This window comes from Oryctolagus cuniculus, chromosome 17 (assembly GCF_964237555.1).
Source record: "Oryctolagus cuniculus chromosome 17, mOryCun1.1, whole genome shotgun sequence".
Lineage (NCBI taxonomy): Eukaryota > Metazoa > Chordata > Mammalia > Lagomorpha > Leporidae > Oryctolagus > Oryctolagus cuniculus.
This window is the reverse complement of record NC_091448.1, coordinates 33,813,312-33,830,971: the sequence shown is the minus strand read 5'-3', so window position 1 is coordinate 33,830,971 and position 17,660 is coordinate 33,813,312. Positions and strand designations below refer to the sequence as shown.

At 40.0% G+C, this 17,660-nt stretch overlaps 2 protein-coding genes across 6 annotated transcripts in view; both read left to right on the top strand.

The window, feature by feature from the left end:
• HSF5 (heat shock transcription factor 5) overlaps window positions 1-11,202 on the top strand; it is a 55,688-nt gene extending 44,486 nt beyond the window's left edge. For both annotated transcript variants that reach the window (XM_070060983.1, XM_051824784.2), the window contains exon 6: window positions 8,907-11,202. In XM_070060983.1, the coding sequence (XP_069917084.1) occupies window positions 8,907-8,977 (71 nt within the window). In that variant the 3' untranslated portion in view covers window positions 8,978-11,202. The remainder of the gene's footprint in view (window positions 1-8,906) is intronic.
• Window positions 11,203-12,822: 1,620 nt separating this feature from the next.
• Window positions 12,823-17,660, top strand: part of RNF43 (ring finger protein 43) — a 67,200-nt gene continuing 62,362 nt past the window's right edge. Inside the window, exons 1-3 of one of the 4 annotated variants that reach the window (XM_051824779.2) lie at window positions 12,823-13,198; window positions 14,020-14,202; window positions 15,109-15,881. In XM_051824779.2, the coding sequence (XP_051680739.1) occupies window positions 15,630-15,881 (252 nt within the window). In that variant the 5' untranslated portion in view covers window positions 12,823-13,198; window positions 14,020-14,202; window positions 15,109-15,629. The other 3 variants (XM_002719265.5, XM_051824778.2, XM_051824781.1) reach the window with 3 other exon arrangements.

The following is a 17,660-nucleotide window of genomic DNA, read 5'->3' as shown; positions in this document are numbered from 1 at the left end:
CAGCTTCTTCTGGGTCTCCCACATGGGTGACAGGGGACCAGGCACTTAGACCATCTTCTGTTGCTTTCTCAGGCACTCTAGCAGGGAGCTGGGTCAGAAGTGAAGCAGCCGGTACTCAAACTGGTGCCCATATGGGAAGGCTTATGGCTTTAACCTGCAGAGCCACAGCACCAGTCCCCATTTGGTTTCTTTTAACAAGTAGTTATTTGGCCGGCGCCGCGGCTCACTAGGCTAATCCTCCGCCTAGCGGCGCCGGCACACCGGGTTCTAGTCCTGGTCGGGGCGCCAGATTCTGTCCCAGTTGCCCCTCTTCCAGGCCAGCTCTCTGCTGTGGCCAGGGAGTGCAGTGGAGGATGGCCCAGGTGCTTGGGCCCTGCACCCCATGGGAGACCAGGAAAAGCACCTGGCTCCTGGCTCCTGCCATCGGATCAGCGTGGTGCGCCGGCCGCAGCACGCTGGCCGCGACGGCCATTGGAGGGTGAACCAACGGCAAAAGGAAGACCTTTCTCTCTCTCTCTCTCTCACTGTCCACTCTGCCTGTCAAAAAATAAATAAATAAATAAATAAAATAAAAAAAATAAAAAAAAAACAAGTAGTTATTTAATAACTACTCTGGACTTGGTACTAAGCCAGGTGCATTAGGGATACACAAGTAGTCCTCTACAGTTTTATTTCTGCTGGAAATAAGAATTGTGTGATTCTTATAAAAGATAAAATTCTGTATTTCGTTGCCATGCTCTAGCACTGAAAACTGAGGTATATATGGCTATGAATTTAATGTTTATAATGATTTCATGCTTTTTCTTCCTTTTTGAACATTTCAAGCTTGATAGGAAAAGATAACTTTTTTGAAGATTTATTTATTTATTTGATAGGCAGAGTTAGAGAGAGGGAGAGGGAGAAACAGAGAGAGAGAATCCTCCATCTGCTGGTTCACTCCTCAAATGGCTGCAATGACTGGGGCTGGGCCAGGCCAAAGCCAGGAGCCAGGAGCCAGGAGCCTCATCCAGATCTCCCACGCTGGTGCAGAGACCCAAGCACTTGGGCCATCCTCTACTACCCTTCCTAGGCACATTAGCAGGGAGCTGATGGGACTTGAACCAGCGCCCCTAGGGGATGCCGGTGCTGCAAGCCATGGCTTTAACCTACTGAGCCACCAGCGCTGCCCCCAGTAAAGATAACTTTTTAGAAGTGAAATTAATCTAACATAACCCATTTTAAGTGAACAATTCACAGGGACAGAGAGTATGTTCAGAATGATATATAATCTCCATTTCTATCTACTTTCAAAACATTTTCATCACCCCAAGAGAAAATACTGTAATAATTAAGCGCTTATTCCCAAATCTTCCTTTCCTCACTTCCTGTCAACTACCAGTCTGTCTTCTGTCTCTGTGGATTTACCTGTTCTGAATATTTCGTAAATGAAGCCATACAGTATGAGACCTATTTTGTCTGATATATTTCACTTAGCATAGTGTTGGGTTTTTTTCTTTAATATTTTTGTTTATTTGTTTGAAAGGCAGAGAAAGAGAGAAAGACAGAACAGAGATATCTTCCATCCATTGGTATACTCCCCAAATGCCCACAATAGCCAGGGCTAAGCCAGGCTGAAACCAGGAGCTAGGAACTACATCTGGGTCCCCTACATGGGTAGCAGGAACCCAAGTACTTGGGTCACCGTCTGCTGCCTCCCACGCACATTAGCAAGAATTTGGATTGGAAAGGTGGATTAGCCAGGATTTAGACCAGGTACTTCAGTATGGGATGCAGGGGTTGCAAGCAATGACTTAACATGCTGTACCACCATTCTCTTGCCAGCAAAGTGCTTTTGAAGTTTATCCACACTGTAGCATGTGTATCTATACTTCATTACTTGTTGTGGTTGAATAATATTATGTTACAATGTATGTACAATTTGTTTATTCATTTATCCAGCAATGGACATTTGGGCTATTTCTACCTTCTACCCATTGTGAATAATGCTGCCATGAACATTGATGTGCAAGTATTTAAGTATCTATTTTCACTTCTTTTGGGTGAATACCTAAAAATTGCTGGGTCATATGGTAATTCTATGCTTTTTTTATTATTTTAAATATTTGTTTTATTTATTTGAAAGGCAGAGTAAGAGAGCAGAGAGAGAGAAATCTTCCATCCACTGGTTCATTCCTTAAATGGCTACAATGGCCAGGGCTGGGCCAGACTGAAACCAGGAGCCAGGAGCTTCATCTGGATCTCCCACATGGTTGCGGGGACCCAAGCATTTGGGTCATCCTCCGCTGCTTTCCCAGACACATTAGCAGGGCACTGGATTGGAAGTGGAGTGGCCAGGACTGGAACTGGTGCCCATATGGGATGCTGGTGTCACAGGCTATGGCTTTACCCCATGCCATAATGCCAGCTCCTATGTTTAAGTTTTTGAGGCCACCAAACTGTTTTCCATAATGGCTGAACTCTATTATGTGCATACCAGGAACGTACAAGAGTTTCAATTTCTCTACATCCTTGCTAGCACTTATTTTCCATTTTAAAATTGTTATTAGAGCCACCCTAGTAGTGTGAAGTGGTACCTCAGTGTGGTTTTGATTTGCACTTCTGTGATGACTAATGTTTTCCTGTGCTTGTGCTTGTTGGCAAATTGTATAACTTCTTTGGAGAAGATAATTTTTCAGAACTATTACGACAGTTTCAACTTGATGACTTTTTTCTGATTTGTTTAAATATCTTTTGATTGTACCCCTAGTTTCTGTTATTAGAACAGAGGTTGGTAAACAATGACCTATAGATGCAATTTAGCTCTCTGCCTATATTGCATATGGCCTGCAAGTTAAACATGGGTTTTATATTTGAAAATTTTATTAATTGTTAGGGGAAAATCAAAAGAGTATTTCATGGCACATGAAAATTATATGAAATTTATATTTCCATGTCCATATTAAATATTTATTGTGACACTGTCACACCCATTTGTTTACATATTGTGTATGTTTGCTTTCATGCTGCAGTTGCAGATCTGAGCAATTGCATGAAGACTATAAGGCCTATAAAACGTAAAATAGTTCATATCTCGCTATATACAGAAAAAGTTTGCTAACTCTGTATTAGAAGTCTAATTCCTTGTTCTTAGCTTCTGATCTTTTCACATTTTTATCATTGGTGGCCAAAGAAGTCCTTAATGGAATAGGGAGGTACTCATTGTTGGAAGAGCTCAAAATGGAATAGTATTTTGATAGATACTGAATTCCAGTTTAAGTATTAGTGATAGGAACCAATTATAAACATCCTGAAATACCACTTAAGTTTGAACTCATTGTTACTATGTCCCATCAATAAGGTTCAATTCACTGTAAGAGACTTCCAAATTCTGAAATACTATGAATATAGCAACTGTTGGAATATTATTATTGTTCAATATCCCATTAAACAGGAGCATCTTATAACGAAGAGTCAACCAATGTCATTCTGTAATTATTTTAAAAATGTTATTACCCTGTGTAAGTAGAGACATCTCACACTTCAAGCTTTTTTGCCTTTTTTTAGAAGACTTAAAGTTGATTATGTATCCAAACTATAGAGACTTTACTGATGTGTATTTTATTAGAAAGAAGCTGTTGATAAGAGTTATTGGCATGCTTTGTGTGGGCCTTTTGAACACATGTTGACTTAAGGAAATACCTCTTGGATCAGTAATACCAAGAGGTAAAAACTGTTAGACTCATTTTTGTTCCTCTAATTTCTGTAGTGTTATTATCTTAAACTGAATGTATCCAGATATTAATCTCATTGTGAAAGCTGTACTTTTATGTTCTGATGGGTGTTTGGTCAAGGGAAACTGAATGTAAGAGTAAGGTTCAATTCATTCCTAAAGAAAAGACTCCCCAATTTGTAGCTATTGGATTATAGATCAGATTTCATTGTAGTTGTAGCCCTTACTCTAGAGGGTGTACTTAGTAGGAATTAACCTCCCAAACACATGGATGCAATATTCTTATTTTTGTTTTGTTTTGTTTTTATTGATTTCTGTACTTTATAATTCCTTTATTGGCAGCTTTGTTAAGGAAGGAAGCTCACTTTAATAAAATTATTATGTTTAGATGCTCATTATTAGAAGGTATTGCCAAGTGCTTTTTTTTTTTTTTAATGGTGAAAAAACATATATTTAGAATTAGCCAGCTGGACTCCGTTCAGATGATCCCAATTTTGTTGGCAACGTCCAGAGCATCATAGTCAGGAGCCAGCCGCACATACGCCTTCTTCTCTCCGTCAGGGCTGATCAGGGTGTTGACTTTGGCCACATCAGTGTCATAGAGTTTCTTCACAGCTTGTTTGATCTGGTGCTTGTTGGCCTTGACATCCACAATGAACACCAGTGTGTTGTTGTCTTCTATCTTCTTCATGGCCGACTCCGTGGTCAGGGGGAACTTGATGATGGCATAGTGGTCAAGCTTGTTTCTCCTGGGGGCGCTCTTCCGAGGGTATTTGGGCTGCTGTCGGAGGTGTAGTGTCTTGGGCCGCCGGAAGGTGGGGGACGTGCGGATCTTCTTCTTGTGGCTGTGGACGCCTTTCAGCACTGCCTTCTTGGCCTTCAAGGCCTTCGCTTTGGCTTCGACTTTAGGAGGGGCAGGAGCTTCCTTCTTCGCCTTCAGCACCATCTTGGTGAAAAGGCCAAATGCTATTTTAAAGCTTAGTTATTGTGCCTCCGCCTGCGGTGCCAGCACACTGGGTTCTAGTCCCGGTCGGGGGGCCGGATTCTGTCCCCGTTGCCCCTCTTCCAAGGCCAGCTCTCTGTTGTGGCCCGGGAGTGCAGTGGAGGATGGCCCAAGTCCTTGGGCCCTGCACCCCATGGGAGACCAGGATAAGCACCTGGCTCCTGCCTTCGGATCAGCGTGATGCGCTGGCCGCGGCGGCCATTGGAGGGTGAACCAACGGCAAAGGAAGACCTTTTTCTCTGTCTCTCTCTCTCTCACTGTCCACTCTGCCTGTCAAAAAAACAAACAAACAAACAAACAAACAAACAAAAAACACTTAGTTATTAAAGTTCAGGGGATTTGTTACTGCTGTTCTTCAGTGTACCTCCCCATATGAAATCTGTAGTTGCTTTAATAGTCTTTATCTTTGTCATTATCAAGAATTCCTACTTTGCTTTTAAAGTAGATTGCAGCTAGGTATGTTTGTATCCCAAAATCTTATTGTAAAGATGTATGTGGCCCATGTTGTGGCACAGTTGTTTAAGCTGATGTCTGTGATGCTCGTATCCCATGTAAGCATGGCTTTAAGTCCCAGCTACTCCACTTCCAATCCATCTCCCTGCTAATGCTGCTGGGAAAGCAGTGGAAGATGGTCAGTATTTGGGCCCCTGCTACCCATGTGGAAGACCTGGGTGGAGTTCCAGGCTCCTGGCGTTGGCCTGGCCCAACCCCAACTATTATAGCCATTTGGGGAGTAAACCAGCAGGTGGAAGATATCTCCCTCTCTCTCTCTCTCTCCTCTCTCTGTCTTCTCTCTCTCTTCTCTCTCTCTCTAACTCTGCCTTTCAGAAAGGCAAAATGGCTATAACAGCTGAGACTGTGTCATACTCAACCCTGGAGCCAGGAACTCTATCCATTCTCTCACATAGGTGGCAGAGAGCTAAGTGCGTGGGCCATCTTCCATTGCCTTCCCAAGCACATTAGCAGAAAGCTAGATCAGAAGCAGAGCAGTTGGGATTTGAATCAGCACTCAGATATGGATTATCAGCATTGCAAACAGTGAGCTAACCCGCTGAACCTCAGAGCCGGCCTCTTATTGTAACATTTGCTGTTACAGTGTGGCCTATCCTTCTTGTTTTGATATGGAGCTGAGGTGTTTAGAAACTGATCATAATAAGGTGTTAATCTTCTGCCTTCTGGTCAGCTTACAAAAATCCAGATGCTTAGGTTGCACTCTACCAGTTAGATCAGAATGTCTGGAGGTGGCCCCAGGTATCAGTATTTTTTGGGAAAGATCCCCAATTGATTTCAATATGCAGCAAAGTTTAGAAATCACTGGCTTTATATTAGCCATACAGCTTAGAATTTCTTCCTTCCAGTTACCTACTTATTCCTTAGAATTAATTAGATGACCTTGTATTAATGCATTTTAGCTACTTGAGAAAAAGATGTTACATAAATATATTAGTGTTATTATTACTATTATTATTTAAACTGTACATAAGTCAGTTCTTTTTTGGTAAAACATATAACATGAAATTTACCATTTTAACCATTTTTAACTACACACTTCAGGATTGTTAAGTATATTCACATTTGTGCAACTATCACCACTATCCAAAAACGAAATTTTATCATCTTCCCAAACTGAAACTCCATGCACATCAAATAACGCCTCTCCTCTGACTGTGCAGCCACCATTCCACTTTTTGTGAACTGGACTCCTTAGGTATCCCCAGATAAGTGGAATCATATAATATTTTTACTTTTGTGACTACATCTTAAAGGTTTATAGTATCTTCAAGGCTCATTTATGTTGTAGTGTGTATCAAAATAAAAACTTCCTTTTTAAGGCCAATTGATATTCCAGTGTAGGTAAATATACCACATTTTGTGCATTCGTTTGTCGATAAGCACTTGTGTTGCTTCCACCTTTTGGCACTGTGAAAGATGCTGCCATGATCACAGGTGTACAGGCAGCCAATGTTCACTGATAAGCTGGTAGTCCCTTTTCCCTATGCAAGATGCATATCTGGATGAATTATTTGTTCTTTATGTATTACATAGATTTTACTTTAATGAGAGCACCTGCCTCTAGTGACTAGTTTACCTTTTACAAAATATGACAAAAATTAGATACTGTTCTGATGCTTTGTAGATTTTCTCAAAGATGATAATAGTATTCCTTTTTATTTGAAACAGCTATTCTGCCAAGGCTGTGGATTGGTCTTGCCTACAGCTGTGTTCCCGAAACATAGCAACAAAAGCTTCTGTATGTCTAGAATAAAGGGATAAACCTTAAAAAGTAGAGAGAAGAGGGCTGGTATTGTGGTACAACAGGTTAGAAGCCGCTGCTTGTGATACCAGCATCCCATATTGGAGTGCTGGTTTGCATCCCAGCTTCTCTGCTTCTGATCCAGTTTCCTGCTGATACAACTGGGAAGGCGCAGAGGATGGCCCAAGTGCTTGGGCCACTTCCATTCATGTGGGAGACGTGGATGAAGTTCCTGGCTCCTGGCTTCAGCCTGGCCCAGAACTGACTATTGTGGACATTTAGGGAATGAACTAGAGGATGAATGATTTCTCTTTTGTACTCTTTTTCTGTGTATGTGTGTGTTTGTGTCATTTTGCCTTTCAAATAAATACATCTTTAAAAAGAATGAGAGAGGGGACTTGCATTGTGGCATAGTGGGTAGAGCCATCTCGTGACGCCTGTATTCTATATGAACAATGATTTGAGTCCCGGCTGCTCCACTTCCAATCCAGCTTCCTGCTAATATGTGTGGGAAAGCAGTGGAAGATGGCCCAGGTGCTTGGCCCTTGCACCCACTTGGGAGACCTGGAAGAAACTCCTGGTTTCAGATCATCCCGGCTCCCGCAGTTGCAGGCATTTGGGGAATGAACCAGCAGTTGGAAGATCTCTTTGTGTGTGTCTCCTTTTCTCTCTCTCTCTCTGTAACTCTGCCTTTCAAATAAACAAATCTGGAGAGAGGAGAGAGAGAGCGAGCAGACAGGCAGGCTGGTAGGCAGGCAAGCAAGCAGGAAGGACAGAAGGAATAAAGGGAAAGGAGGAAAGGAGGGCTCATGCTGCATACGTTAGGTTAACTTCAAAATGCCAGGGCAAAAGTGTGAGCTTCAAAGCCAAACTAAAAAGGCGCTCTGGTCATATTCTAGAAGTTGCAAACTAATTAGATGAACTCTAAGCCATATAGGATCCTTTCTTGCTGCTTGTGTTCCTCGTGTAAGCCTGTTAACTGTGCTTCTATCCATGATCTTAGCTCTTTTGTATTACAGAACCTGGTATGTGAGTTCATGTTCGACTTCTTTCCCTTGTTGATGAAGCACTCTGAATCTTGAGCAGATTCCTTCTTTTAAAAGACGGCTCAGCTGGGTATTTTCACAAGAGATCTGCTGTATTAGTAAGTGGGAATTGTTTGGAGGCAGACAACTTGAAGAACAGTAGTGATTACTTATTTTAGCATTGCTTTTCTTAAGACATTACCTTTTCATATTCCTACCACCCACCCATCTATGCTTATAGCATGGAGGAAAGGAATTTTCTTTCATGTGTATATATTTCACTTTGATCTCTTTGACACTTTTCCTTACTTTTTCATTTATAATAAAAGGTAATTGGGGCTGGTACTGTGGCTAAGTAAGTTAAAGCCGGGACCTACAGTGCTGGGATTCCATATGGGCTCAGGTTCACTTCTGATCCAGCTTCGTGCCTGGGAAGGCAGCAGAGGATGGCCCAAGCACTTAGACCCCTGGCACCCACGTAGAAGACCTGGAAGAAGCTCCTGGTTTCAGCTTGGCCCAGCCTTAGCTGTTGTGGCTATTTGGGGAGTGAACCAGTGGATACAAGATCTCTCACTCTCTCTTTTTCTCTTTCTAACTCTGCCTTTCAAATAAATAAATAATTTTTTAAAAGGTAATTAAAATGGAAAGGAGCTTGGCTATACTGCTGCAAAGGAGAATGCTGAACTTTGTTGATCTCTTTGGGTTAACAACAGTGCTGCATCAGTGTGCTTTAGAAATATCATAGAAATGCCTTGAAATTGAGAATCTGATAGAACAATATAATTTTAGAGTGAATTCTGCAGGTGTGACATAGACAACTTACTCTTCCCACCTGGAGACTTAGAACTCTACGGTCTGAGAGGCTAAGTGTGAGTAAACAATCCTTTTTTTTTTTTTTTTTTTTTTTTTTTTTAGATCTTCATCTGCTGGTGGACGTGGCCTGCAAGCAGGAGCACTTTCCAAAGGAAGAAGAATTAAAAGAGTGAGGAATGGGTGACGAATGTGACATTGTGCACAAGCTATAGCTGGAGGCAGACTAGCCTAGCACATGACACACTGTTGGGATTTTTTTCAGTTGTTAAGGAAAAGAAAGTATTTTTTTGTTTTGTTTTGTTAATTGAGAGTTTTGTTCATTGAGAATTGGGAATTTGGTATTTACTACAGCTGTTCAGTTCAGATAATTTACCTTGACAAACTACTAAACATCTTGCAGCCATGTTTTTTTGCTGCCCAGATCCCTTCCAAATGAAAAGTCCTGGCCTTCTGTTATGGTCAAGAAGCGTTTGAAAACTGCTGCATCTACGGTACTGGAGAGCAATGTGTGTGTGTGCTGACTTGTGTTGCCACTCAAACTGCAGTCAGCACAGCTCCCGGGGAGTTCAGTCTCTGCTTCAAGTCACAGTGGGATCCTTTCAGAGAGGACTGTGTGAGAAACAAAGACACGTGGGGTCACCAAGATCACAGTTCTAAATGGCTCAGAAACTCTAGGGAAGAAACTCTGGGAAAGAGCTAATTTTCTGACTGATTAACCAGGAAATTCTCTTATTTCCTAACCCAGCATTCTGTTTCAAGAGCAAGGCGCCCGGATTTGAACCATCCATCACACTTAACAGCTCTCGATTCTTTTATATTAATGGGAGCATTCTTCTATTTTCATATCTTTCTTTAATTTTGTTGAAACATTGTCGTAAATGGTAAAGTTTGTTAATATGTCACATACTTAAATGTAAAGAAAAATATTTAACTTGTTTAATATAGCTGTATTTATAAATGCTGGTATTGTTAATGGTTCTAAAACTTTATATTTTTATTAATATTACAGGATAGAAGGATTAAGATACATATTTAATATTTTTATTTTGAAGGGCAAATGTACAGTGTGTAAACAAAAACATTAAGAGATTTAACAGCGTTTTCTTATTTTGGATTTTTACACTCAGTATAAAATCCTCTCCTACATAAGGTTTTGTGTGCAGATTTGGGGGAAAACTGATTAGCAGTCATTTGGCAGAAGCTATGTCTCTAATTTTTTTTAATAGTTTGTAGTTAGTTTAAGCTTCTGAGAGCATTTTAGATAGTGGGATAGACTGTAACATTTTTTTCTTCATCCTTTCGATAAGATTCTGAATTTGAGTAGTGAGATTGTGGGGCTGTTGTTTGGGAGAGGCGTGCATCTTGGATGTCCAGTTTCTGTGGTTGATTGCTACTTGCTCACCCAATGACAGCAAGAAATTTCTTAATTTAAAGTCTTTTCAATTGACTGTAACTTTCTTACTGGGTTCTGCCTCAGTTTTCCTAATAAGCACTGCAGAAACAAAAGGAAAGCTTAGGAATATGTAAGCAATGAAAAAGAAAAGGCACTTGGTGACATGACTTTATTGTGCCAGCTATTGTGGGTTAACGAGTTGTTTCTTAAATTGCATTGTGCCTTCCCAATGATGTCAAACCCTAAATGTGTTAACCAAAATCTATGTTTTCGTTTTGTTTTGTTTTTCTGTTTTTATTTTTTTTGTAAACAGGTGAATGCTGTGTTGGTCTGCAGTGACTCAGTTAAATAGGAATGTAGGTTCTGAAAATCGACCTGTCTGATCCGTCCAATTAGACCAGTTGATGTCCATGTGATGGGCATTTATTCGTCTTTATTAGCAAGGCTTAAAAGATGAACAGATTATCAAGATTTCTGTATCTTTTGTCTAGACTATATATTTTGGCAGTGTATGTGAAGAGGAGACCCAATTTCCTAATGAAGGAACTTTGCCTTTTCTCTGTCATGTTGAAGAGCTGATAAACTATATAGGTGATATTCTTTCCCTTCAATCTGCCTTTCTTGGCGTTATGAATGTTGAAATTGATGATATCTTTTGAGGAACATGTGTCAAGCAGGAACCTTGGCATAGATTTGGTTTCAGTGGTTTTAAGGCTTAACTAATGAAATGCCTTAATCAGCTTTCCAAACTTTTTTTTAATACATGAATACAGCAGACCAAGGAGCTGGATCTCCTGCTGTACTCACATGCCTGATACCTATCAATTAAAGCTGTCATCAATGACTTGGTCAAAATGGCAAAAGGTAAAATAAAATCCTCATGTGAATTAGTCAGTAGGGTCTGATATATACTAACAAGTTTCCTGACTAGCACCTCAGTATTCCAGCACCTTATGCACCGATAAATTTTAATCAGTCAACAATAAAGTGAGTGTTCCAACTAGACTTGTTGTCTTTTTTGTTTTTACTGTTTGATTTGTCTTCAAGAAAAAACTCAATCTTTATGAACTGTAATAATAGTAAAATTCAGAAGATAATGTACTTTACTTTTCGAAGAATCTGATTTTTTTTTTTAATTTATATGGTTTATTTGAAAGGCAGAGTTACAGAGAGAGAGAGAAGGGAAGAGTGTGAGAAAGATCTTCCATTCACTGATTTACTCCCCAGATGGCTACAGCGGCCAAAGCTGGGCTGATCGGAAGCCAGGAGCTTCTTCCAGATCTCCCACATGGATGCAGGGACCCAAGACTTGAGCCATCGTCTGCTGCTTTCCCAGGCACATTAGCAGGAAGTTGGATCAGAAGTGGAGCAACTGGGACTTGAACCGGCGTCCTTATGAGATACTAGCACTGCAAGCAGCAGCTTTACCTGCTATGCCACAGTGCTGGCCCCAGAGAATCTCATTTTTAAAAATTGTCCTGATTTTTTTTCATACCCACTTGAATAAAGCCATGTTACACAGAACTAGTTTTTTGGGAAAAGATTATCTTCAGTAAGTTAATCCAGATGTGAAAGTAGATCCTGAAGGGTGATCTGTCTCACGTGCAATATCAGGTAGTAGATATTGCATTACTGTAGTGATAGCATCTTTCTGACACCTCTGGAGAACTGTGATGATAAAGCAGCTTGAGGGATAATTCTAAAATTTTGAAGCTGGAGACCAATGTCTCTTGCTTGTCAATTCTAGTGAACTAAATAAGCAAAGCATATCAGTGAGCCAAAGCACACAGAGCTATTTGCCCTGGTCCTGCATGTCTCAAGATCATGATGCACTTTATCACTCCCAAATCTCAGAGTTTCCTCAAGAGAAGGTGGCCACATTTCTGTCCTCCTTCTTTCATCTAAGAATGTGTATGACTATTAGGTTTAGGTCTTTTAATTTCTTTGCAAGTTCCAAGTAGAAATGAATGAGAAAGAATCCATTTGAAGGCTACTTTTTGTTTAGTTTATCTTTAAAGCTATCTCTACATCAACAAGTGCTACATAAAAGTGTATTTTTCATTATTTGGTACAATGATACAACAGACATAAAATGAAAAACAGAAACCATATCAGATTTTTAAAAATTCTTTCTAGCAGAATTTGAGTTCTCCCTACCTTTTAGGGAAGGAGCTTCCAGAAGTCTATATTGCAATATGTTCTTAAGATCCAAACGAGAGAAAAGGTGCAAAGAATTTATCTAAGAATGTATCTAGGTCAGATATTAGCTCTAAAATTCTAAAACTATCTTCATAAGCCTATAGGAGAAAAATGTTCAAGATAAATGGATCACTCACACTTTTTGTTAAGGAATTCTATCAATTAATGTTTACAACTAACCTACAGTGCAGTTGTTATTAGCCACATTTTGTAGAAAATCAAGCAGAGGTTCATTTGTACATAAAATAAAAACAATTTTACCATCCTAACCATTTTTAAAGTTATGTTTCAATAGAGTTATCTGTATTCACAGTGTCATTCATTTGTTTAATTTTGAAAGATGTCCAGTAGTTCAAAAATAAAATATCTGACCACAAATATAATCTGATAGATTTGAAAAATTCAAGTATCAGAAACATTAGAAACTTTCACATTATTTCTAATAGCAAGTTTACTATAAAGATATAATGTAAATATTAGTCAAAAATTAATTTTCTTTTTGCCTCAACTTTTCTCATTAGGTGTATTGTACCCCATTGCTTGTATTTATGACATAGACTTAGTAACAATCTTATATTGAGAATATAGGGCTCAATCTTAGGAGGAATGTCATTTTACCTCCCAAAGAAGTGAGAAGAAAATAACAGATGGGTTCCAGACCTCCAGCAACAACCTGACCTGAAAACTCCGTGCAGGCACAGTTTACATAGAACCACTGAATTTCAGTCGGTGAGAGCTGAAGACAAGCTGTGAGTGGAGTGGGCTGAGCCCTTGCCGGGATAGCAGGCCCGAGCAGCAGTAGGTCAGTAAGTACTGCAGCAGGGAATCACTTCATTCTGGCTTGTTGCCATTATGGACACTGAAACTGGGAAACAGAAATACCTCTCGACTGATATTTGTAAAACCTTGTGTCTGTTCTTTAATCGTCTGGATTTCCTTTATTTTCTTTTTTTCCATTTATTTCCTCATACCTCCACCTGTCTTCTCTTGGGGTAGATCTGCTTAGGTGTGTTTGAGGGGCCCTGAGAAAGGTCTTGAGGATGATAGAGTTGAATGTAGTTTGGTTGTGGCTCAACAGAGGGAGCAGAGGAGCAGAGAGAGGAGCGAGGGAAAGAACGTGTCTGGTTAAGTAAGTGTTGTGGGCGCGCCCCCGGAGGAGGCGGGGCCGGCCGGGGGTGGCTGCCTCCAGCTGCTCCACCCTCACTTTGTCAGCAGGTAGAGAGCGTGATTGCAGTCCCAGGGGAGGGAGTCAGAGCTAGAACACCAATTACAAACCACAGGCTTCCTGCTCCAGGGAGTCGATCCAGAATTATCTCTCTGGAAGGGAAGCGCTGGAATCCTTCCGAACTTTCCAAGTCCACCCATGATTCAGGGACACTGCCTTCTCCCCCTGGGATTCTCTGTGTTTCTGGTGACTTGCTGCTGATGTGTTTGCTACTTTGTTTTTTCACTCTTTTCAAGATTTGATCATTCCATTTGCTGTTGTAAGAGAAAAAGGACTTTTGTTAGGAGATTTCAGAAATGAGTTTGGATCTTCTCTAAGTGTTTTTAGGATCCTTGGGAACAGTAGCTCTCATCCTGGAGTCAGTTTCTGCCTCTGACCTGCTTGGATTATTTTTTCAGGCTGCGGAATTTCTCGGCACCTACCTGTAGCGCTGGGCAGTTGGTGTGGTTGCAGAGTAAGAAGGTGGAAGAATGAGCTGTACCTGGTTAAGCAGTTGAATCCTTTTTTGAGCAGGATCTGTAAAAGCATAATTGAATTTGTTTCACCCCCGTGGATTCCAGTGGGCCGAGACAGCACAACAGGTTTGCAGATTTCTTTTGAAATTCTTTCTTCCCTCCTCCCTCTGCCTCAGCAAAAGAAAAGAATCTCTAAAGCAGGTTCATGTTCAACTGCTTAGCTTCCCAGCACTTATTCTGAAGACTTTATAATACTTTTAAACTTGACCTCAGAGTGCAGTGGGCTTTGTGGGTGAAGTGCATTTATATTTACTTATGGGTGAACATTTAAAAATCTCACTCTGTATTTGTACAAAGACCTGAATTTGTGTATGTGCCTGAAAATCACACTGATCTACTCTCCTTGGGCTTATTAGTATTTTTTGAAGGTGTTCTATCTACTTGGAGCCTGTGACTAATCACCTCCCTACTGTCCCTATCTTTTATTCCCTATTCCCTCAAGGAATTTGAAAACATGTTAGGAATAGTCCTTTGTTTTTCTTATGAACCTAGAAAATTACAGATTATGAGATCTGGATATTAAAGTAGTTGCCAAAGGCATCTCAGGGGAAATCAGAGTGCTTGGCATTCTCAAACTGGAGAATAAAATCTGGGATCCCTAAGTGAAAAAAGAAAATGGAGATAGAAATATAAATTTTAACTGGGAAAAATAATTGGAAAGCTAACCTTTTCACATCTTTTAATTATGGTAGCTGGAAAAGATTGTGATGCTCAAAATTATCCTGTAATATGTGAAGATAAGTAAATTAGTACCTAATTTATAGACAGCTTTTGGTAAAACAAAATAATTGAAGTCTGTCCAGCTATATAAATTAATAGGCCTAGAGTTTTGACTACACCTGAAATACAGTTTAATGTGGAAATTTTTCTGGATATATGTTGTATCCTCATTGGACATCTTTCAAGGTGTGGCCTGAAATTTTATTATTATTCCCTTTCTTCCATTTAAAAAAAAAATCTTGTGGTCTTCAGTCATTTACCACTGACAACTTTCGTGGCTTAAAAAGGACCATCTCTTCACGTTCTGAGCTCCAGCTCTTCACTCTCACCTTGGATGCACGGCTTTAGCTGTTTGCTTTGCCTTGTTTTGTTCATGAACACTGGGTTCAGTGCCTCAGCGACCTGATGCATATGGAAGACCAACACAAATGATCTGACATAACCAAGCTTCCCGATGTGACATTCAATCTCGAGCAGAGTTGAAATTCTAAAGAGAAGTGGTGATACCTTTCCCAGTCAGAGTGAAGATGGGAGAGAATGACATACCTGCCGCAGAAGTGGGCTGAAAACACCCTCTTCTCTGCCCAATCAGAAATGCCACCTGCTCTTGGGAATACACTTTAGAGGAAGGAAGGGCTAAAACTACAACCTGGTTTTCTGAAACTGAAGCGTAAATTTCTTTTCTTCCATTTATCCGGATACGAGAACCTGCATTTGGTATTAGCTAAAGGAAGCAGTATGTATGACCGAAGTGCATTGCGGCAGCTGGTAGCATGAGTGGTGGCCACCAACTGCAGCTGGTTGCCCTCTGGCCCTGGCTGCTGATGGCTACCCTCCAGGCAGGCTTTGGACGTACAGGACTGGTACTGGCAGCAGCGGTGGAGTCTGAGAGATCAGCAGAGCAGAAAGCTATTATCAGAGTGATCCCCTTGAAAATGGACCCTACAGGAAAACTGAATCTCACTTTGGAAGGTGTGTTTGCTGGTGTTGCTGAAATAACTCCAGCAGAAGGAAAATTGATGCAGGTTAGTATAACTTTCTTATATTTTACTTTCCATCTGTTTGAAATATTCCTTTCAAAGTGTATCTCTCAAATCAAGAACCATGTAAGAGCTGCTGCTGTTTACCTTTGTATTTGTTCCATCTATGAAGGATATTGCCTTATTGACATTCTAGAGCAAACTTTTATATTCCAGAAGAACTAAGTCTTAGAAAAATCATTTGCGTGTTTTTAAGTGGGTTGCATAGCCTTTTTAGATATGTATAATAAAACCTTTTTTTGTTTGCCAGAAATATACTGATCATTAGTTTTTAAAGTATAGATGAAGTGTATGAGCTTGTATTTAATGGACCCAAGGACTGTACTTTGCATTCTGTTTAAATTTGAAGTGAGCACTGAGAAGGCTGATTTAATGGTCAGCAGCACCCTGAAATTCTAGGATGCCCTTGAGCATAATTGATTACTGTGTCACTTTTAAAATTCAGTCAAGCTTGAATGCTGTGGCTGGCCTTACACCATGTGTGGCACCCTATTGCTAAGCCCAAAATGGAGAGAACTGAATTACAAAATGGACACAAGGTGTAAACCTGCCTCCTGATCACTCTTTGTCTTGTCCACACAGAATTTTATCATTTTCAAAAATGTATGTTTTAAATCTGTTTTTCTTACTGCCCCATAAAATTTTTTAGACATAGTTTCTTAAGTGTGCAGGCTATGGATTTTGCCTGTTCCTAGTCTGTTCTTTATGTGTTGAATTTATGAACTGACTAGGACCATCACATTTCATAGACCAATTACTCATTCCCCGTGGTGAGGACAGAGCCTACAGGGCTCTGCCTTTTTAATGAGAATTCTGTCTTACTCCATAAAATGATGTTGCTCATTGATTAAAATTCATTTTATAAAAGGATACTTCTTGCTGTACCTCTTTGGTTAAAATATTACTAAAAGTGATCAATCTCAAAGTCTAAACTCAGGTTTTTATTTTGTGATATGAATGAACTAAGAAAAGAATTAAAATACTACGTGAATTTAAATTTTTGTCTATGTAGAAAAGAAGGTAGGAAAATAAAACAAATTTCAGAACTCTTTTCCAAACAAGGATTTTTAAAATTCAAGGAGGTTCTTCATTATACTTCTCAAACAATATTTTGAAGCTGGGATAAATGAAGTTGAAGAAGAATTGGGTGAAATGGAAGGTTGCGCTTTAAAAATAAGAAAGAAGAGTATATCTGAGGAAATTGTATGAGGTTTTTTGGATAAGAGTTTAACATTTAATTTGGACTGTAGGGCAGAATTAGGAATACTTAAACGTGGAAATCACAAACCATTTCGAATATAGCAATTAGAAAGAAAACTTCCTTCCTGCCTTGTTCTTCCTCATACCCTGAAGCTTGAGGTCTGCATTCCATTTTAATTTTTGTCTTGAGTGATTTTACTGTAGAGCCATCTTTAGATGTCTCTGAGGTCTTTGGGCTCCATCCTAAGCTTTGTGTCTTACTAGTGTCCTGAGTTTGCATGTTCAATGGGTTAATTTCGTGCTACATAAAATAGTTTCCTCTTTTATTTTAAATCCGTCTTCTGCTACCATAAAGCTGTAGGTGGAGTTTCTGTGTTTTCATACAGGAACAGGTAAACAAGAAGCGCAGTTGGCGTTCTCTTTGTCATTCACTGTTTTACCAGTCTCTGTCCTGTGTTCTCTTATTCTGCCCTTTCTCTCACTCTGGCAGATCTTTCTGTTCTTGTGTTTTTCTTTTTAACTATTGACTTTGAGCCATCAGTTTACTTTAAATATTGTTCTTCA